This window comes from Grampus griseus (genome assembly GCF_964374135.1).
Source record: "Grampus griseus genome assembly, chromosome: 12".
Taxonomy (NCBI): domain Eukaryota; kingdom Metazoa; phylum Chordata; class Mammalia; order Artiodactyla; family Delphinidae; genus Grampus; species Grampus griseus.
Window position 1 is genome coordinate 26,353,192 of NC_139006.1, and position 21,973 is coordinate 26,375,164.

Consider the following 21,973-nt stretch of genomic DNA (forward strand, 5'->3'; position numbering starts at 1 on the left):
AGGCCCATGAGTGTGATGCTGGTCTGGAGAGGAGCACGAAGAGCAGGTGGCTGCGGGCAGAGGAGGGCTGGGAGGCGGGGGCCTTCCCCACGGGGCCTGGGTCCTCAACAGCCCCACAAGGCTGCCGGTGGGGAGAACCTGTAGAGGCAGGCAGACCAGCCTCCCTCGAGCCCCTCCCCGTGGGCAGCTCTTTCTGCTCTGGCTCCAGGGTCCCCCATGTCCTGCCAGCACCCAGTTCCCGACAGCGCCCTGAGTCATGCCGCCTCATGGGCATCCCCTGGCAGCAGGGGCCCTGCTACATGGCCAGCCCCTCTCCAGCCTGCATGTCCCGCAGTCACTGTGTGGTCTGAACACATCTTGTTCCCCTCTGGTCCCAGTCTCTCCCAGGGGTGACACTCCTGCCAAAGCAGATAAGTGGACACTGGCGAGCAGGAGGGCACAGGCGTCCTTCGCACACGTGCCTGGCCTGCGGCCATGGTATCTGCAGAGGGAGCAGGCCCGCGTGCGCATCGCCGGCTGCTGGGCACTGCGGGGCCCGCCGTGCCGGTTCTCACGCTGTCCTCACCCTGGTTATGCCGCGGCAGCTGCTTTCTCCTCCTGATCTGCACGTGCGCCTGACAACCTTGCATGAACCTGTGGGTTTAACACATAAAGAGAATAAGAGCCTTCAGGCTCGCCTCTCCTTCCGCCCCTGCTGGTGTCTTGGGAGACGTGAGGTCCAGTGAGTGCCCCAGACGTGGCCTCTGCCTGACTCCTCCGTCTCCCCGCAGCCACCTCCACACATCCTGTGTCCCCAGAGCTGCGCATCCCCATGTGTCAAGGCTCAGCCACCACCTAGGCCCCTGTCCTTGTTCTCCCATCGCCGCCCATGGTGGCCAGAGCCCTCCTTCTGCACCCAGTCTGGCTCCCACTGCCTGCGGGAAGGATCCCCACACCTAGCCCTTGAGGTCCTCCCAGGTCTGGCCTCCTCTTGGCCTCCCAGCCCCCTGCCATGTGCCATAGCCCTGCTTGTGGACGCAGCCCTGCAGCCCTGCCCATCTCTCCAGGTTTGGCCAAGGGGCCACGGCCTCCACACACAAAGCCTTCTGGGGGCCTCTGCCAGGGCAGGCCTACGAGTGCCCAGGGCCCAGGACAGAACCGCTGCAGAGTAGTCCTGGAGGACCCGGGAGCCCAGAGTCACACAGCTCGCCTAGCAGTAGAGTGGAATTCCAGAGCCCATGGGGCCAGTGGGGGTGGCGACGTCCCAGGAGGCTTGTGAACCTCCTCCGTCATCAGTGAGGTCATTGGGGCAGAGGGCAGCGTGATGCAAGGGGGCCTGGGAGCGACTCATTGCAGCCCAGCCCGGAGGCAAGCCTGGGCAGGAGGGACCTCAGGAAGGTGCACCTACTGTGTGCTTTACAGGTGGGGAGATGGCTCAGAGAGGGTGGGGCAACTGCCAGAAATCACACAGTGCGGAGCAGAGGCCCACGTGTGTGATGCCGGGTGGCCTTAGATGCCGGGCTACTCCTGTGAGCTATTCCACTGCACATGGCCTGGGCTTAGACCCTTTCAGCCCCTTGATCCCGAAGCTTTAGGATCAAGACCCTCAATGTGGCCTCCGTGCTCCCTCCCGCCCCTGCATGCTCTCACTATGCATGACCTCACCACGCTGATGCGCTGACCATCACACGCACTGCAGTCCCCGTCCTCCTCCGTGTGGCCTGACCTCAGACCTCAGCCTTCCAGCCTCCCTGAGTCCAGCCCCAGCTCTCTGACCTCACAGCTCCATATCCCTGTGTCACGGCCCAGCCGCAGGGCATTCATACTGTGGGTGACAACCTCCCTGGCCACCGGGCTCAAAAAAAGCAAGGTTCTGTTCATGTCACCCAGGGCCTGAGGCTGACCCTCGAATGCCATGGAGTGGAGAAATAGAGGCCAAAGCTCCGTGGGGGGCGTCCCAGGGTCTGCAGGTCTGGGACCCACAGGCCCGTAGCCAGGAGAACCCTGAGCCCCCATCCAGTCTAACATCCCCCCAACCCAGTGCACCAGCAGCCCCTGCCCCTGCGTGCACATCCTGGGCAGAGCCGCCCGCTCCACGCCTGGCAGGTCCGCTGGCACATGCCTCCTCCATCCATGTCCCCCAAGAACCAAGGAGGCCACACTGTCTTGGGCAAGGGCGGGTGTGGAGGAGCAGAACCCACAACAAAGGGGAAAGCAGGCGGTGGGGACGGCCAAGAGGGCAGACGTGCAGGGTGCTCCCGACAGAGACCTGGGGGCAAGGGAGACAGGTGGGGATGGTGCCTGGCTTCTGGGGCCTGACCTGGGGGCCTCGCAGCTGGCCCCTCTGTGACACAAAGGAGTGAAGTTCTGGTCATTTCTACCAAATCCCCCAGGAGAAAGGCAGGCATCAGCCCAGTCACTCCCGCTGGCATCTGGACCCGGCTGCCCTGCGCTGAGATCTTCCACACAGACCTCCTGCCAGGGAGCTCTCCACGCTCCAGGTGTGTCCATGCGCTGTGCTCCGGCCAGGACAACACACCTGTCGGCACCTGGGGGAGCCCTGCTGATCCCCTGCATGCGGGTTCCACAGTCACTCCCACCCACCCACCCACAAACAGGACTTCCTCTCCCCCAACCCCCGGAGAACTGAGCACACACACGGCACGCCTCCTGTCCTGGCAACGCGCTACAGAGGACAGACAAGTGGACAGCAGGGCTTGCGAAACACCCGAGGAGATGCTACAGGAGGCCCCGTTTCCCAAAGCAAGAACAAAAGGGTTTCCACGTTGTTTCCAGGGGTAAAGACAGTCTGAGATGCAAAGATGTGCCCTCCCAGGGTTCCAACAGCTCACAAAGGTCCCAGCGACATAATTCAGGATCCCCCCTCACCCAGGTGCTTGCTCTTCACTGTCAGTGCTAGGGGTGCTGCCGTCCCCCAAGACCCCTGGGACCACAGCACCAAGGCTCCACCTGAGGCCCCGCCCACTCACTGGCCAACGCACCAGAACCCAGTCTCCCTCTGTTGCCGGTCCCCCTCCCCGTGGGCCTGCCTGGTCCAGCCTCCCCGTGCCTGGCCACAGGCGCTAGCCTCTGCTCACCCCAAAGCCCCTTCCCTATGTGCTCTTCCAGGACCCATCTTAAAATGGGACTTGGGTTCTGGCTGCTCCTGCCCCGGGACCTGCAGCAGCTGTCCCCCCACCCTCTCCTCCACCTCCTCCTAACTCTGGGACTCAGCCATTCTCAGAACGGCCTTCCCTCCCCCACGCCCTTCCCTGCCTGGACCTATCACCACCACCACCCATCCCAGAACGTGCATCTGCCAGCCCACTGGGGACCGGGCCGCCGGGCTGGGCACTCACAGCCTCTGAGCTGCCCTCTGCCCCAAGCACACCCTGCTCGCCGTCACAGCACTGACCCACCCCCACCCCACCCCCGCTCCCCGGACAGCTGGTCTTGTCTCCCAGGCTTGGAACCACCACCAGCCTGGCCGGACCAGGGAAGTCCCTCCCCAGCACGGCAGGTTCCGAAGACACAGCCCCCGAGGGGGTGCTCATCACACCTCAAAGAAGGGTCAGGAAATTGGCCCTTGTGGGACAGAGGCCATTGCAGAGTCAGTCCCCACATCCAGGAGAGAGAAATGGGCGTGGGGCCCACATGCTGGCTGGACCTGGGCGGTCCCCTGGGCCTGACTCGGGACAGTGCAGCACAGCGAGGAGGAAGAGCAGTGAGGGTCACCACAGTCCTGGGCGCCAGCTTCCTTCCAGCAGGCAGGGAACAGGACTCCTGCCAGGCCAGCCTGACTTCCAGGGCTCCAGGGCCTGTCCCCGGCCAGTCCCCACTCCGGGCAGCCTGGCTTTATGACTTCACAGGCTGAAGTCATGTAGGGGGACAATGCTGGGTGTTCCACACCTCCAAGTGCAGGCCCAGACCGGCCAGACGGCTTCCCACAGTGCAAACGAGGACAATGCCTGCTGGCCCAGGTTGGGAGGGGATGTAGAGGGCAGTGGCGCCAGACGCTCCTGGCACCATGGATGATGCCGCAGTCCTAAGGAAGAAGGGTTACATCGTGGGCATCAACCTGGGCAAGGGCTCATACGCAAAAGTCAAATCCGCCTACTCCGAGCGCCTCAAGTTCAACGTGGCCGTCAAGATCATCGACCGCAAGAAGACTCCCATGGACTTTGTGGAGAGATTTCTTCCCCGGGAGATGGACATCCTGGCGACCGTCAACCATCGCTCCATCATCAAGACCTACGAGATCTTTGAGACCTGCGACGGCCGTATCTACATCATCATGGAGCTCGGAGTTCAGGGCGACCTACTCGAGTTCATCAAGTGCCGGGGGGCCCTGCACGAGGACGTGGCACGCAAGATGTTCTGGCAGCTGTCCTCAGCCGTCAAGTACTGCCACAACCTGGACGTCGTCCACCGAGACCTCAAGTGTGAGAACCTTCTCCTTGACAAGGACTTCAACATCAAGCTGTCAGACTTCGGCTTCTCCAAGCGCTGCCTGCGGGACAGCAGTGGGCGCATCATCCTCAGCAAGACCTTCTGTGGGTCGGCGGCGTACGCGGCCCCCGAGGTGTTGCAGGGCATCCCCTACCAGCCCAAGGTGTATGACATCTGGAGCCTGGGCGTGATCCTCTACATCATGGTCTGTGGCTCCATGCCCTATGATGACTCGGACATCAAGAAGATGCTGCGCATCCAGAAGGAGCATCGCGTCAACTTCCCGTGCTCCAAGAACCTGACAGGCGAGTGCAAGGACCTTATCTACCGCATCCTGCAGCCGGACGTCAACCGGCGGCTGCGCATCGACGAGATCCTCAGCCACTCATGGCTGCAGTCCCCCAAGCCCAAAACCGTGTCTTTGGCCTCCTTCAAGAGGGAGGGTGAAGGCAAGTACCGGGCTGAATGCAAACTGGACACCCAGCTGGGCTCGCGGCCCGAGCACTGGCCTGAGCACCAGCCCGACCACAAGCTGGGGGCCAAGACCCAGCACCAGCTGCTGGTGGTGCCCGAGAACGTGGACAGGATGGAGGACCGGCTGGCTGAGACCTCCAGGGCGAAGGACCATCACTTCACGTCTCCGGAGCTGAGGTGGGGAAGGCGAGCACCTAGCGGTGCGGAGGGCCTGGGGGGCATGGCGTGGTGAGCACCCCATAAGCTAAGTAGGAGGTAGAAGCTGAAGAAGGCACAGGTGCAAGAACGAGTAAAATCCGTCAATTAAACCATTATTTTGATTACGTTCTATTAGCTTTCTTCCACTTAGTAGCAAAGACGTTAAATCCTGACCACCAAATAAACCACAGAGTGTATGCAGCAGAGAGGCCTCGAGGAGTCATTTTTTCTAGGACTCAGCACTCCCCTCCCTGCGGCGCAGGGGATCTGGAGTGGGGGCCAGGCCTCATGGGCAAGGACTCCACGGCCGCCCGCCTGCCAGGCCCCCACGTGCCTCCCGACCCTGCCCAGCCCCCACTCAGGCAGCCCTTCCTCAACACCCCCCTCTCCCTTCATTCCCGCAGTTGGGAATGGGAGACCCCGAAGCCAAGAACTTCCAGTGGCATTCCCCCTGCCCCTATCCCCGCCAAGCAGCCCTCATGCTTTATCAGCCATCACCCCCATCCCCGCCAGGTGGTCAGCACCTGGTCTTCTGTGGCCTTGCCTGGACAGTGCCCCACATCTCCTTCACACCCACCCAGACCTCCACCCCCTACTTGCTGGGGGCTCCCTCAGGGCCAAACCCACCCTTCTCTATGGAGAATAAAGCACCCAAAGCGGCCCTTTCCTGACCCTGGACAGTCCCAGCACCGCCCCCTTGGTGGGGCACAGGGCACAGCCAGGACTTGGCTCCCAGGAACTTGCAGGACTTCCCTGAGGAGGAGCGCAGGCCAGCTGGTGCCCAGGCAGCCTCCAGGGAGCATGAGGATGGCCCACTGCAGGGTGCGCGTGCTCAAAGCGCGAGGGGTTCCCATCTGAGCAGACCCCAGGCTGCCTCTCTGAGCACAACCCGACCCCACCTGAGGCCTAAAGAGCCTGTCTGGGAGCCAGCCCACCTCCCTGTGAGGAGCTGGCCCCAAAACTTCCGGGGTCAGGCACCAACACCCTCAGGCCCGGAGGCAGGTGCCCGCCCATGGTGCCCACAGCGCTCTCGGGTCCAAGTGGAGCCCAGTCCCACTGCTTGTGACACTGTGGCCCAGGTTGCTGTTACATGGGCGTCTCACTGGTGGGGTGACAACGGGGTGAGGCCGGCAACCCAGCAGCACGTGGCAGGCAGGGCCTGAAGCCCCGAGCAAGGGAGGGAGGGGACATGGGGACGGCCCTGCCCACCTGAGCTGGAAGCCAGGTGCTTGGGAGGTGATGGCTGAGGCCACTGGGAAGGCGCCTCCCACGGGAGCAGCCTCACATGCAGGACCCGTGCAGCTGCATCACCAGCAAACCACGCAGGTCAGGCCTGGCCAGGGAGGCTGTGGACCTGGGCCCAGAGCCCGGGTGAACCTGGCGGCAGGAGGACCAGGGACCAGCTCTTCATGCAGGAAAACCTGGGGCACAACTGCCAAGGGCTCTGCCCTCCCCAAGGGCGGACCAAAGGGCTGTGAGCTCAGCTCAGAGGCAGCCCTGAGGGCACCACCGGAAGCAACGCAGGCAGCAGCAAGAAAGGCTGGACACCCTAACCCTCCGAGGGTCACCACCAGCAGCCTCCTCCCGGGAGGGCCGCAGTCCTGAGTGCAGGATGCAGGTGCAATGCAGGCATGAGGGTGACCCCAGGGTGCACAGGCCACAGGGCGGAGAGGCAGCCCCGCTGAGCTGTAGGTATTCTTTAATGAGGATTAAATAGGAACAGGTTGGGGTTTGATAGAAAAGCATGTCAGCAAGGCCCTGGGATGCTCCCCAAGGCCACAGGGCATGTCCTGTGCCAGCCCAGCACGTGTCTCCTGGGTCTCCTGGGATGTTCGCTGCTTCGGGCTCAGGCCTGGGTCCCCAGAAAGCCATAGTCCTCTCCTGGGCAGAGAGCTGCCCTGAGGGCTCCATGAAGCTCCCACGGGCCCAGCCCAGGACGGACTAGAAGAAGTCCGAGGCTTTGCGCCGGGCGGGGAGCTGCAGCAAGTTGTCCGTGATGCAGGCCGGATCCTGGCTGAGGGGGGTGTGTGTGGCAGAGCCAGGAGCCGGTGTGCTCGTCGGGGTCTGGGGCCCGCCGGCTGGGGTCTTGAGGTGGGTAGAGCGTGCTGGGGACGGTGTGTAGCTGGCACGCAGGGCCCGGTCTGTGTACTTGCTGGCCGTCCTGCTCACGAGGCGCTGCAGGGCTGGGGACATGGCTGGGCTCAGGCCTTTGGGGGTGAGGCTGCAGCGGAAGGACGGGGTGGGTGAGAGGCAGGATTAGGCCCGACCAGGCTCCCCCTGCAGCAGGGTCTCCCTTGGCCTCACAGGAAGGCTCCCGGGAGATGCGTGATCATTCTGGGTGGGAACCTGGATGGCCTGGCCCAGACAGTGAGCCCGAGCCTGCAGTCGAGGGGTGTGGCTCCCTCGGCTGAGGGGCTGCAGTGGACCCCAACCCTCTCCGAGGGCAGTGATAACACCGACTCCACGGGGTGGACAGGAGCTCAGTGGGGACGACGGGCCTAAAGGCGCCCCGCAGGTACGCGGGAGGAGGAGGCTGTGCACAAGGCGGAGAGGGCACCGCTCCAGCCAGAGGGACGGCCACAGGCCCCGGCCCTGAGAGCACCCACTGCAGGGGCCGGGCCACCCTCACCTGGCTAGGTTCTCCGTCGCCCTCCGCAAGGCCTCCTGCTTCTTGGCCCGGTTCTTGGCGGCAGCCTCGTTGGCCATCTTCAGCCCCAGACGCTCCCTGCGGCCCGGCTCCAGGATCTAAAAGACAGCAGGCGTGGGGGGGCTGGGCCACTACCCAGCCAGGGAGTCCTTGCCGCGGAGGCGCCGGCCTCTTCCCGTGGCCCCTGCGGTCCCAACAGCCCACCATCACTGCCCCTGAAAGCCCCCAGCCAGCCTGAGCTGCCCACCCGCCCAAGGCCCGCCTGGGTTCTTCATGAAGCCGGCACTGCCCGGTCAGGCACCTGTGACCCCCTTCCAGGAAAAGGGCCTGTTTCAATATGCTTTCGTCTGACTGCCAGGGTGTACCAGCCTCTGCGTTTCCATAGAGAACTTCAAGAAATGTATCGTGGGCCTGTCTTTCTGTTTGTTTTAAAGATTTGTTTATTTATTTTCTTTTTGGTTGCGTCAGGTCCTAGTTGTGGCACACGGGATCTTCGTTGAGGCATGGGGGATCTTCATTGTGGCACACGGGCTTCTCTCTAGTTGTGGCATACGGGTTTTTCTCTTCTCTAGTTGTGGCGTGCAGGCTGCAGGGTGCGTGGACTCTGTAGTTTGCAGCACGCGGGCTCTCTGGTTGAGGTGCGTGAGCTCAGTAGTTGTGGTGTGTGGGCTTAGTTGCCCCACAGCATGTGGGATCCCAGTTCCCCAGCCAGGCATCTAACCCGTGCCCCCCGCATTGTAAGGCGTACTCTCCACCGCTGGACCACCAGGGAAGTCCCTGGGCCTGTCTTTCTATTGGTTTTTTGTTTCCTTTCTCACTTGCAGGAGTTTCATCTATGTTGGCTACGTTAACGTACACCGTTCAGATTTCTCTTCAGTTATCTGCTTGTAGTTTTACTTTTGACGTTTTCCGCTGTACTCGGGGTTGTCATCTTCCCGTAGCGCGATGCAGCCCCGACTCCCTTCGTGATTTCTCCCTTTGCTGTCGTGTTTAGAAAGCCTTTTTGCCTCAACATCACATTAAACGTCGACCGGTATGTTATTCTGAGGTTTAACATTTGCTGTTTTAACATTCAACTTTTCCATTTTTCCGGAACTCATCCTGCTGTGCACACTGAGGGCCTGGCTTGTTACCCTAGCTCCACACACTCAGCACGGTGCCCCAAATCCTGCCTGGGCGCTGGGACCAGGCTCAGGCCTGACCCACCTGCCAAGGGTGGCTCACTTCAACGCCTGACGGCACACATCCCCCTGCAAGTTTTTCTCGGCTGTCGCCGCATCCCAGGCTGAGAACCAAGGTGCCCGGGCCCTGCGCACGCTGTCTGGCCGCGCATCACCCCTGCACTGGGGAAGCACCCGCCCCTCGGCCACCAGGTTTCTGCCGCACAGGTCTGTGCTTTCTCTCCAAGCCAGTCGCTCCTATGATCGTATGTTTCTGTTCCTACAGTGACTGGCACTTTTTCTTTTGCATTCCACATCGGTGCTGGCTGTGTTTAAGGAGACCCGTGACCCTGTCCCCTCTGCAGACCTATGTGAATTCCAAATTCCATGCCCCATTCTTTGGGGTTACAAAGCAGATGACGTGACCCTGCAGCCTTCAGCCTCTGTGGCACCACCCACCTCTGCCACCAGCAACCCCCCCCCAGCACCCGACAGTACGCACAAGGCTCTGGGGACATCCCCCACTTCCCCCACAAACCACACCCATCACTCAGTTTCCCCACAAACTGTGTGCAGACCAGGGACCTGCCTTCCCAATGTCGCTCTGGGGCCCCACCTGCCTGCCAGTTCGCTGGCGCCTTCCCAGGCCACCCCATCCCTACAAACCACCTGCCACCCAGCCCCCTCGCCTGCCTTTCTGGCCCACAAAAGGCCTTCCTCCTGGGCTCCAGGCCTTGTGAATCTCAACTGTGACTGCTTATGACATCGGGCTGGGGGCACCTGATCTGGTTCTCCCGTAACCAGAGGCCTCTCTCTGCAAGGACACAGCCCTCCTGAGGACACAGCCGCATCCCACGGACACTAGGATTCTGGGACCCTTCCCGCCCTCAGGCTGCAGCACAGCAGGAGTTCCTAGCCCACCTGAGACCGCCCCTCATCTCTAAATAGCCCCATCCTCCGGGCCTGCAGGCTCACAGCGGCCCCAGCAGCTCCCTGCCTTGGTGCTTCGAACACCCCCGCCCCAGTCTCTCCCCCAACCCAGTCACCCGCCCACGCCTGTCCTCAGTGCCCGGTCCTACGTGGAAGTGCAGTGCTTGCCCAGGTGTACAGCCCATCCGCTGTGCACGGAGCTATGGGTGCTCAGGAGGCCCTGCGTCCACCCGTGCTGCTCCCACCATGACCCACCTTGAAGGCTGGCCCTGGCGTCCTGTCCACGTAGGGTGTTTCAGATCCTTCAACTCTCAAGGGCGTGTTCTCGACCTCCCCCCAGGTCATCAGTGGGGACTCGTTCACACCTGCAGATGGAGAGCCCACAGCCAGCTCAGGCCTGGGACCTGGATGTGGGTCACAGCTCACAAGCACCAAGGCCAGCAGCTGCCCTCTCTCCTTCCCAGGACCAGAACCCGGCACTTCTGACCTCTGGGAGGGAAACATCAAGGCCAACCCATGCCCCTGCACCGTGGGGTTTAGCCTGGGGTAGGGGGCTTCGCAGAGAAGCTGGGCTGGGTGAGTTAGACCCCCATCCTAGCACAGGGCCAGCGGGCCCCCGGAGGACAGTCACAGGACCCTGCTGCAGGGAGGAGACCCAGGGCCTTCCAGGGCTCCCAAACCTCCCAGGATCCTGGGAAAACCGATGGCCCTTGCCATGGCCCTTGCCATGGCGCAGCCACCAGTGTCGCTGGACGCAGAGAGAGAGCAGGTGTGCCCAGGAGGCCACCCCGAGTCTCATGCGCCTGCTGTGATCTCTGGGCTTAGGTTTGTGAGCACCGCACACCTGCTGACGTGAGACCCAGAACTAGGAAAAACTACCCAAGACTGACAGGGACACCCAGCCCAGGCCAGTGGCACAAGGCGGGTGGCCTGAGGGAAGCGCACATGGCCCTGTACGACCCCTCAGGACCGTCCTGCCCACCTGCACGAGCCAGGCATGGCCCCTGGAGGCCCAGGTGCACCCAGTCTCCTGCAGACTGAGCTTGGCTTCCATATGCAGGATGCCTGCCCAGAGGCTTCCCTGGTGCCTCAATGATTAAGAATCCATCTGCCAACGCAGGGGACATGGGTTCAAGCCCTGGTCCGGGAAGATCCCACATGCCGTGGGGCAACTAAGCTTGTGTGCCACAACTACTGAGTCTGCGCTCTAGAGCCCGCGAGCCACAACTACTGAAGCCCATGTGCCACTACTACTGAAGCCTGCGTGCCTAGAGCCCACGCTCCACAACAAGAGAAGCCACCGCAATGAGAAGCTCATGCACCGCAATAAAGAATAGCCCCCCCCCAAAAAAAAAAGAGTAGCCCCCACTCTCAGCAACTAGAAAAAACCCGCGTGCAGCAGCTAAGACCCAATGCAGCCAAAAATTAAATAAATGAATAAATAAATAAATAAATAAAAATTTTTTAAAAGGCCGCCTGCCCAGCACCCGCTGGACTTACTGGCCTCCCCCCAGATCCCCTCTGCCTGCTCACCAGGCCAGTCTGTCCCGCTGAGCTCAGGGCGAGCCACAGGAACCACCCAGCTAGACCAGCTAGTCCAGCTGGCCCCACACGTCCCAGGTCAGGCCTGTGTGAGAGCCCAGCCACCCACAGCCCTGTTCGGCCCTGGCACAGATGGGACCCTGGGCCTGAGTCACATGAGGCATGGTGCAGACCCAGGGGAGTGCCAGGAGTGCCAGGCCAGATGGGCCGCCCACCTCCCCCAAGGCCGTCCTACCAGCGGGCGTGTGTCTTACCAGGGGCAGGAGAAGGCGTGGCAATGAATCCAAATCCGCCCACGCGAGGGGACTCCTGGGGGATAAGCTCCTTGCCATCCGGGCCCACCTTGCCCTGTTTGTGCTGGAGCAAGAGGAGAGGTGGTGTCAGGGGCCTAGGCTGTCCCCGCTGGCTGACGGGCAGAGGCTGCACACCCCCCTTCCTGGGTGCAGACCCAGGGGAAGCGAGGTGGACCCTGGCCCTTGCAAGGACCTTGAGGACCCATCAGAGCAGCAACCAAGCAAGGAAACACCTCCGCCTTCCATGCCGAGCCACACCTGACATGCGTCACCTTCAGGGGCTACTGACTTCAGGGCCCTGCGGGGGGCTATGCTAACTGGGGCAACTGTGCTCTGATGGCTCCCACAAGGCACCTGTAAAAGCCTCCAAAACAGGCTCCCCACCTCCCACCTCCTCAACGCCATGATGGCCGGAGTCACTGCCCTGCAGTAAATCCGGGCTCAGGAACCTCTGCTGTCCGCCACACCTAGCCCAGCCCGCCCCACGGGAACTGGCACAGACCTGACCCACAGAACGTGTCTGACTGAAGCCTCCACAAATGGAGAAGAGACTCAGACCCCGCCACATTGGGACCCAGACACACCCCCACCACCGAGCCCTGCTGAGCCCAAGGACAGTCCTAACGTATGGGGGTGGCCAGGACCAGAAAGGCGAGGATGCCCATTCCACCCCGCTGGCCCGGTCCCTCACCTGGGCGTTGAGGGCAGCGGCCTGCTGCAGCTGGGACCTGCTGAGGGCCTGGCTAAAGGGGTCCCTGAGGAAGCGGGTGTTCTTATGCACCACCTGCCGTGGCTTCTTAAAGAGCTGCTCTTCATCAGGGACGCCTGGCAGTGGGAGCAGAATCACCTCAGCGTCAGGGTGAGCAGGCCCCCTGCCCCTCGCTCAGGGCCTGAGGGAGAGGAGCTGGTTCCCCACGGAGCACAGCCTGAATTCAGCTGGGGGAGCCACACGACCGCGCAGACTCCGCAGGTGAACCTGCCTGCCCTGAAACGGACCGGGACCCCCAAAGGCCCAGAGTACAAGGGGCACAGTCACACACTCCCAAAAACCAATCCAAACCTCCGGCCCCAGCCTGCGCCCCCGCCCGGCCCGCCGCTCACCCTCTGGGTAGTACATGAGGGAGTTCTTGGCCTTGTACTTCCAGGTGTCCACACCAGCCTGGCCACTCTCCACGGCTTGGCACTCTGCCGACGGGAGCGCGAGATTATCCTTCTGCCTCTGCGTCATGGTGGGAGCGCGGGTCAGGGAGGACCCCCGGCCCTGGGCCCTGGCCCCGGGGACTCCCACCCCGAGTGGGTACCGCTGACCCTGCACCAGGGCACCTTCTCAAACTCCTCCTCGGCCTGGTAGAGCCATGCGTGGCGCGCCCGGCTCTTCTCCTTGGCCACCTCCATGATCTCCTGGAAGGAGGCGTTGTCCTCACTTGTGTACCGGCTCAGGAAGACGTCCAGGCTGGGAAGGGGTTCCCTTTCCTCCTCCTCTGTGGCCTCTCCTGTGCAGGGGTGTGGGCAGGTGACATGAAACCATCATGCAGTCACTCGGTCCCAGGAACCCTGCCTCTGGTCGTGGGTCTGTCTGTGAGAACCCACACTGCCAGACAACACCCCCTTGGGGGGAATCAACTCCCCCAGCTGCCCAGGGAGCCCCCAGGGGCCCTTCCCAGCTGCTGCATAGCAGTGAAGAGCGCACTCTGACTCAGGCCGGGAGGGGGCGTCGGGCGTTAGAGCAGCACGATCACAGGGGGTCCTCCCACACCAAAACAGTGCCTGTCCTGTAGGTCCTGCCTCCAAAACCCTGGACTGTCCCCCTGTCCCTTATCCTGATTCCCTCCCTTCTTGGTATCTGTGCTACAGGGGGGTGACTGTCACCTAAGCCTCGTGACCTGCTAGCGGACCTGATGGCAAGGACCCTGTATTATCTAGCAGTGGGCGGGTAGGCACCTAACAGGCACTGGGCCACACCCCGGGCCGCCCTGGCCGCTGTCAGGGCAGCCCGCTGAGGTGGTGCAGCACTGCATACAGCAGTGCAGATGCAGTGAGGACAACAGGGGAGGGCCTCTACTCCACCCCCTACCACCTGCCAGGCAGCGTGCAAAGCACTGTGCCTAAAAGGTCAAGACGAGTGTCAGAAAGGTGGGCACTCAGACCCCGTCCCGCCACCAAAAGCTCTGGGACCTGCAGAGGTTACTGCCCTCCTGAGTCTCAGTCCCCTCGCCTGCAACCGTGAACTACGTGGCGCCTACGCTCAGGTTACTCAGGGGATTCCTGCATTTACCGAAAAATAAGGGGGATTCAAAGGAAAGGAATCTGCCAACAGTCTGTGATTCTCGAGCCACATCGCAATGGAGAACCACGCTCTGAGGACACACAGGACGCGCTGTGACTGGCAGGAGGCTGGGTTCTGGAGCAGAAAACGTCACACATGTGCTCGCACAGGGCACCAGTGCCAGCGGAGCACACTGTGGATGCCACGCTAGTAGAGAGCAGCTCATGGCCATCTACACACACGCATGTCCACCCCTGATGAAGCACCGACTGAGAGGAGGCCCACGGCACACTGTTCACAGGGCCCAAGATGCTCCTTCTGGGGAAGGCTCCCCAGAAAAGTCAGGATGAATCTTTACACTCCAGTAAGCGTGTTGGAGACCCGGAGGCCCAGGCACACCCTAGGTGCAGGGCATGCAGACGAGAGCAAAAGGACCTGCTTTTGTGGAGGGAGAAATGGTAAACAAACAGAAACGCCTTTTAAACTGGCGTGTCCTCCAGCAAGAAAACAGAGCCAGGTGGCAAATCACAGAGAACAGGGTGAGTGACTGCGCTGGGAGGTCAGGGAAGGTTCCCTGATAGGCAGCATCTGAGCAGAGATCTGAAGGAAGAGAAGGAGCAGCCATGCAGTCACCCACAGGGGGCGACCAGCTCAGGAGAAGCAAGTGCAGAGGCCCTGAGGCATCTGAAGGAAGCAGTGAGGGAAGGAGCCCCCGCCCCAGGCTCATGACGCCCCCCCGGACAGAGGTTGGTACAGTGAGCAGGCCAGCAAGAGGGGAGGCGAGATTCCCATGCCACGGAGGAGGGCTGGAGGCTCAGATGACCCCCATGTTTGGGAGCTGAACCCAGATCTTCTGCCTCTTAGACCCCATGGGTTGCCCTTTAAGGAGAGACCCTCAGGGACAAGAAGCAGCCTTCCCCTGAGCACCCCAGGGCCCCACAGACAAGGTCCCCAGGCAAACCCAACAGCGTGAGGGAAATGGGGCGCTCACTCACCATCACCGTCCTCCAGGCTGTGGCCCCGACCTGGGGCCTTACTGCCCACCACCCCGGTGCCTGTGTGCACCTCAGGGGTTTCAAATGTGGCTGGAGTCACATCTGGGGGAAGAGAGGGGATGGGGATTGGAGGGAGCCTGAAGCAACAGTTCAGCGGGAGTCCCCTCCCGCCCCGCCACAGGACTCCTCTTACAGGGCGGAGGGGGCTCTCGGGACATCTTGCCCAGGGCAGAGCCAAACTTGATGGCGATCTGCCGCATCCGTTCCAGGTCTCCATTCTCCTCGGCCTCCAGGTACTCCTTCTGTGCCTGCAGCTTCTCCACATCAGGAAAGAAGTCCCTCTGGATAACCGTCTGGAGGCCCTAAAGGCGCGATCAGAACATAAGTCAGAGCTCCCATCTGCCTCTCCTCTGCCACTCAGCCCACCGGGTACGTGTGAGGCCCCCAACCTCTGTCCAGACCAAGAATCCCCAGAACTTGGCGGAACGTAGTGCTGTAATTTTTTTTTCTTTTTTGGCCACGTCGTGCTGCTTGTGGGATGTGGGACCTTAGTTACTCTATCAGGGATTGAACCCAGGCCCTTGGCAATGAGAGCGTGGAGTACTAACCACTGGACCACCAGGGAACTCCCACTGGGTGCACTTTCAAAGCCTTCCCTCTCCCTCACTAACTGGTCAATTTCATTCTCCTTCACTGGCTCCACCTCCACACCAGCTGGACCAATGTGCGTGTTGCCACCTGCATTCCACCCATGATTTCCTATTTCCAGTCTGAATCCTTCACCGGGATGCCTTCAGCCAGTCATCCCACCACCAGCACTGGTGGAGATTCCCAGCTTCGCACCTCCAGCCAGACTTGCCCCTGAGCTGCACTTCTGTACACCCAGCCGCCCATTAACGCCATCTACCTGCACATCCCAGGAGCTTCCTAAACTTAACCAACTTCCTCCCAGTCCCGTGCCAGCTCCTCCTACTTCAAGGGCGGTGGGATGCCTACCCGCTCAATGATGCTGCCATAGTGGCAGCCCGTTTCCAGGACCCCCAGCCTTAACACTTGCCATTATCGCTCTCCAAGAAACCCTCTTTATCGCCATCCTCCCAAATTCCTACTTACCCTTTAATAGAACCTTGTTTCCCTGACACCCGCCACCCCCCAAGGCGTACAGACACATCCGCCCCTTCTGCTCCCTAACAGCAGGGACACCTCGCTCCACACTGTGCCTGTTCGTCCCCCCCGACTGTCCACATCCTGAGGGCAGAGACTCGGGCTGCTCCACCTTTGCGAGCGGACAAGAGCGTCGGTACCCAGGGAGCGACCCGGGGGGAGCGCGGGGTGGGGGAGCGCGGGGCAGGGACGTGGCCTGGAAATCGCTGGCGTCCACGCCGAGTCCTACCTCGATGTACTCCTCCTCGTCCAGGACCCGCTGCCTGCTCGTCGGAGCACCGGCCTCTCCGGCGGCGCGCTTCCTCCGGGTCCCGGACGCCGCGGGCACCAGCACGGCCCGGACCGCAGGGCCAGGCGTCTCCATCGCTATCCCAGCACCGCCCCGGCGGCGCAGGCGCGGCGCAGGCCGGGGGGCGGGGCGCTCCAACTGCGCAGGCGCCTGAGACAGCCCTACCAATGGGGTAGCCGCGCGTTTCGAAGGCCGGCCCGCGCTCCGTGTGACGTCACCATGAGCCCTGAGCTTTATGGGAGTTGTAGTCTTCGTCCCGCCCTGCTCTTGTCTTTAGTATCTGGGCTGTGGGAGCTACGGGGCGCTGCGGTAGGGGCTAGGGGCATGTTGCTCCCGCTAGTCGTGAAAAATTAAAGCACTACGGAATTGGAAGCCTTGGAATTCCAATTTCTCTCAAATAATCAATATACGCTTCTATGTTATTTAAAAAAATACGCTTCCGAAATTTTGGTTATATATGTTTCAAACTTTTTATTCAAAGTTTATGCAAGAAAAGAAATGTCTGGTGCCTAAGTGCCAGAGTTGGCTTCCCAGAAGGCTAATCCTCATTGAAATGGACAAGAAAATTGTCTAAGCATTTCTCACGAAAGATCATGTCTTCCCAAAAGGTTGTAAATTATGTCAAACAATTTCTGCCCCAGAACGATTCAGTAAAATTCAGTGGGGACTCCATGGTATGATTCCTCCCCTTGTGGAGCTGACAGTTGAATGCAGAAGACAGACACTAACCAGATCAACCCACAAACAAGCATAACACAGCAGCGGGTAGGTGCAAAAAAAAAAGAATCTTACCTAGGGGGCATCCTACCCAGGGGGCATCTTACCTAGCGGGCATCCTACCCAGGCTACCTAGGTGGTAGCCTACCTAGGGGACAGCCTACCTAGGGGGCAGTCAGGGGAAGTTCCCCAGGAAGGAAGTGGTTTCAGATCCAAAGGATGAACAGACATTGAACAGGTGGAGGGGGAGAGCATGTGCAAAGTTCCAGTGGGAGGAGACCTTTGGATACACAAAGTGCAAGGAGCAGTGGGGTGGGAGCTGACGCCAGAGGGGCAGGGCCAGGCTGCACGGGGCTCGTGGGTCATGGGTCACGGGTCACGGCGAGGAGTTCTGTCTTTGTTCTGGGAGCAGTGGGAGCCCTGGGAGTGCTGTAGGCAGGGGAGAGGCATGTTCAGAGTTGCACCCTGACTTTTATGGAGAATGAATCACAGACGAACCGGAGTAGGTACAGGTGGACCAGTTGGAGGCAGCTGCAACGGTCAAGGTGAGAGATGACAGCGATTTTCATCAGGCTGGTGCAGTCGAAGCTGGGGAGAAGGCAGATTCTGGGAATGTTTGGGGAGGTAAAATCGACTTGCCGTTGGCCTGGGTTTGGTGGGTGAGGGAGAAGAGGGGTCAGGACGCCTGCCCCTAGTTCTCTGGCTCACGCACCGGGGATGCACAGGGAAACAGCCTGCCATGGACAAAGTGACCTAGAGGAGCCCTGGTCTTCCAGGTGGAGTCATCAAAGGGACAGCTGGACATAACTGCCTAGCACAGGGGAGAACCCTGGGCTGGGATGTAAATGTGAGACGGAGATGGGACTCAAGCCTGAGGCTGGATGAGATAAACCAGGGTGAGAATGGATATGAGAGGGGAGAGTCTGGGCTTGGCCCAAGGACACCTGTGTTACAGGCAGCTGTGGGGCAAGCCTGCCCAAGATAGCTGGAGAGGAGGGAAAAGCCAGGAGGGCAGCATAACTACTGGTCCCTTGAAAGCAGAGCACTGATCACGGGTGCCCCACACCATGACGTAAAGCCACTCAGCAAACGAGGGCGAGCTTTCTGGGACCAGGGGGATGAGGGTGTCCCAGCCGTGGGGAAGCTCCACAGGCAGTCTGTGCCGTCTCCAGGGATACGGCCAGGATTCAGGAAAATGGGCTCTGTGACAACAGGAAGTGTGCATCCTGGAGGGTGAGCAAGAGCTGCTGTCCTGCCCAGGGACCCCTCGCGCTCTGTGTTCTCTGAGCTGACCTGCCTCAGAGAGTTCCGCCCAGGAGCTGCCCTGGCTTCTGCACCTTTTGTGGAGGGACTGTGTCTCCTGCCAGATACCCACCTGCATCCCTCCAGGACCTGTGAGGAGGCAGAACAAAGTCCCCACGCCAGGTGAGGGGGGTGTTAGGTGCCTCGCACCCACCATACAGGCCAACTTGGGGAACTGAGGCCTTGTTTTCACGCTGTCCTTCTTGCTGGGGCAGGATGATGGAGGGGACAGCATTTTCCAAGGCAGTGGAGGGGGGGATTCTCCCAATTGAACCTGGTCCCACCCCACAGGGTGGCAGAGATTGGCTGCTGTGAGGGAGGCAGACACTCCTGCATGGAAACCCCAGAGTGAGGAAACCAAGGACCCCCACCCAAGAGGCAGCTCCTAGAGGCCAGTGCAGGGTGCCGGGCCATGATCTGTGGGGCAGTCTGCTCTGCTGGGCCCACCCTGGCACAGGGACGGAGGACTCACCGGGCTGTGACAAGCCTGCCCCCCACTCCCTGGGAAGGAGAGGAGGGGCAGGTCCCGGCTGGGTGTGGAGTGGAGCCACGGAAGACTTCGAGTTTGGACTGCTTTCTCAGAGCTTGTAGTAGCTTGTTTATTTCTCAGTATCCACACAAGACTCACAAGATTGAGCAGCAGGAACGGGGCTTGGAGATTACCTCACCCAGCCTTCTTATTCCGCGGGTCAGGACGCCCAGGCCCCTGGCACCAGCCCCAGGACGCAGAGACCCCACCCGCCCAGCCTCTGGAGGGTTCTAGGCCAGTCAAGGGGGCTGCGTCCCTGCTGAGGAGATGCCTGAGGCCAGCAGGAAGTGGGCGGGGATGAGGACGCTGGGTGCCACTGTTGACAAGGGGTGGCTCCTGTCCTGGGGTGGCTTGGTGCCTCCTGGGGTGTGGTGGGGGATTGAGGAAGTTGATCTGCTCTGTGCCCCGCACCCCACCCCCGAGTCTCCCCGGCCCTCCTGCCCGCTTGCGCTTGGGAGGGAAGGCGCATGGAGCACGGAGCATCGGTGCGCTCTCCTTCCGCGGGGCGGGTGGCGCGGGGACACACGCAGAGGGGCTCCCGCGTTGAGCTCCAGGACGCAGGCAACTGGGCAGACACCAGGTTAGAGGCTGGCGTCCTCTCCCAACTCCTATTAGGGTAGGTCTGTCCTCTCCCTGAGCCAGCCCCATAAGGTGCCACCGAGCCCAGGAGTAACTCTGCAGCCGTCAGCAGCTCTCCTTCGGGGGCTTCTTGGCTCCCGGCAGGAGCCTCGCGGATGCCGATGTGCGCTTCTGGTGTCGCCACTTGGCCCGGCGGTTCTTGAACCAGACCTGAGGAGGAGGAGGGGCGCTCAGGCAGGCCCAGCCCCGGACCCGCGTCCCGCGCGGTTCCCAAGTGCACCGGCCGGGGGTTCGGGACGGACGCGGGCTGCGGGGCCGGCCCCGCGCAGCGGCTGAGCCACCGCCCCTCATCCACTGCTGATGGGGACCGGCGCTCGGGCCTCGGGACTGGGACCCCTTTCCCACCCGGAGCATTCTCCTCGTCCGCCCCTTCCCACCCCCGCCTCCGTCCGACGGCGCCCGGGACGCCCCTTCAACAGCTTCGCGCTCTTCCAAGTTCCCCAAATTCCGAAACAGAAACGCGCGCCTCATTTGTCTTGAGCGGGGGGTAGGGGGTTAAGACTAAGGAAAAGAAAACGAGCCCGACCTCTGCTCCAGCCCGCGTCCTTCCTCCCGCGCCATCCCCAGGCGCCGCTGCCAGGGACCCACCCGGCGCCCCTGCTTTCCCGGGGCCTGTGCGCCTCCGCCCGCCACGCGAGGCCGACTCTTCCAAGGCTGCAGGCACCCACCTCCACGCGCTCTTCGCGCAAGCGAATGCGGCCGGCCAGGCGCTCGCGAGTGCCCACGTCGGGGTACTGGTTTTGCACGAAGAGCGCTTCCAGCGCCTGCAGCTGCTCCTCGCTGAAGATGGTGCGGTGGCGCCGCGTGCGCCGCTGTGGACCAGGGCCGCCCGCGCCGGGCGGCGCCCCGGAGCCCCCGGTGGGTACGGCCAAGGGCAAGGGCGCCGCGGGCCCCAGCCTCAGCGGCCACGGTAGTCGCGCGCCTGCGGGACGAGGGCTCGGTGAGGCGCGGGCCGGGGGCCGGGCTCCGCACACCCCTGCGCCGCCCCGGGTCCCTCAGCTCCCGCGCCCCGCGCCCCGCGCCCACTCACCCAGGCCGGCGGCCGGCTCCGGGGACCCGCGGGGCGCCGCGCGGGGGCCGCAGCAGCAGCAGCAGGTGCAGGGCACGGCCTCGGGCGCCTCAGGCTGCCGCGGCTCCGCGGGGCTCTGGCGGCCGGCGGGCGGCGGCGGGCGGGCGACCCGGGCCGGGGGGCTGCTCTCGGGTAGGCCGGAGAGGATGTGCTCGATGGAGAAGGGGCAGGGCCGCCCGGGACCCCTGCGGCCTGCCGCGCCCCGCGCCGCCGCCATTCCTCTCGCCCGCCGTCGCCGTCGCCGCGGGAATATATCCGTCGAGGGGGCGCGGCGTAATCCCCGAGCCGGGCGCCGCGTCCACGCGGGTTAATCCCGCCGCGCGGCCAGGAGCGTGCTAATCCCCGGCGGCGGCGGAGGCGGGCGGGAGCGGTCGCAGGAAGCCCTGCGCCGCGAGTCCATGCCCCCGACTCGCAGGGCTGGCAGAGGCGCGCAGGGCCGCCTCCAGTGCCCGCCAGCCCCCTGTCCAACCCTGCGGCGTGGGCAAGGGCCCGAGGACGCCCGGACCACGGCAGACCCTGGGCGCGGGGCCGCCTCCTGGCCCAACTCCTGGGTGCCCTGGTCCTGTAGCCACCGCGACCAGGGCTGGTTCCTTGTCCCCTTCGGGGACCTACCAGGCGGAGGAGCAAGTCTGGAGAACACCCCCCCCAAACTGCACAGTCTCCTGGCCCCCAAACTCCTGAGCTCCAACCTCAAATGGGGCCCAATACCCTCGGCAACCCCGCGGTCCCACCGCACTTCGGCCCAAATTCCCCCACCCCCTCGACACACATACTTAGGAGCCCGGGTCTCAACCTCGTGGAGGAAACGGGGTTGCGGGGGGGAAGCTATCTCTGCTCATCACCAAACCTGCAGCCCCACTGCCCTGGGCCTCCAATTCTTTGCCTTTTCTCCTGGGCCCCATCGGAGGCCCCACTTATGTGCTCTGGGGAAACTTATCATCTGCTTTCCGGTACTTCCCAGAATCCACCCCAAATCATTACCACCCCCTCCCCACCCTCATCACAGCCATTCTTCTCAGGAGCTGACTCCTGTGTCCACACCCTCACTCCTCAGCTCCGTCCACACCATCCCTCCGGGTCATTCTGCCCAACTTTGTCGGTGACCTGCACTTTGCCAAATTCCAGGAAGACCATTTCGTCCTCATCTAAGCAGGAAGACCATTTCGTCCTCATCTAAGCAGCTGGCCAGGACTTCTGCTGAAGGCCTTCTCTGGACCTCTGAAAAGTTACTGTGTGGCTCACAGGACAGAGCAGCAGACGGCCTGGCTTCCGTCCCAGCTGTCACTTCCTGGCTGTGGGATAGGTTCCTTCACCACCACCGCCACCACCCC

General features: G+C 62.3%; 3 protein-coding genes across 4 annotated transcripts; 1 reads left to right on the plus strand and 2 right to left on the minus strand.

Moving 5' to 3' along the window:
* Positions 1-4,006: 4,006 nt before the first annotated feature.
* TSSK2 (testis specific serine kinase 2) lies at positions 4,007-5,100 on the plus strand (the record flags this gene model as incomplete). Its single annotated transcript, XM_082667215.1, is given in 2 exon segments — positions 4,007-5,056; positions 5,059-5,100. Coding segments are annotated over 2 exon segments (1,092 nt in total).
* A 1,703-nt stretch (positions 5,101-6,803) lies between these two features.
* ESS2 (ess-2 splicing factor homolog) lies at positions 6,804-16,461 on the minus strand (the record flags this gene model as incomplete). Of its 2 annotated transcripts, XM_082667710.1 has the most annotated exons (11): positions 6,804-7,321; positions 7,730-7,845; positions 10,093-10,202; positions 11,634-11,736; positions 12,364-12,497; positions 12,774-12,891; positions 12,996-13,165; positions 13,948-14,073; positions 14,934-15,035; positions 15,127-15,295; positions 16,327-16,461. In XM_082667710.1, 11 exons carry the CDS (start codon positions 16,459-16,461, stop codon positions 7,042-7,044), a joined length of 1,563 nt encoding a protein of 520 aa, XP_082523836.1. In that variant the 3' UTR covers positions 6,804-7,041. The 2 variants fall into 2 exon arrangements, with proteins under 2 accessions (XP_082523836.1, XP_082523835.1); XM_082667709.1 differs by lacking the exon at positions 13,948-14,073.
* A 2,544-nt stretch (positions 16,462-19,005) lies between these two features.
* On the minus strand, positions 19,006-20,859 carry GSC2 (goosecoid homeobox 2; the record flags this gene model as incomplete). Its single annotated transcript, XM_082667811.1, has 3 exons — positions 19,006-19,723; positions 20,242-20,495; positions 20,604-20,859. The coding sequence occupies 3 exons, from the start codon at positions 20,857-20,859 to the stop codon at positions 19,619-19,621; spliced, it is 615 nt and encodes a 204-aa protein (XP_082523937.1). The 3' UTR covers positions 19,006-19,618.
* Between the last annotated feature and the right edge of the window lie 1,114 nt (positions 20,860-21,973).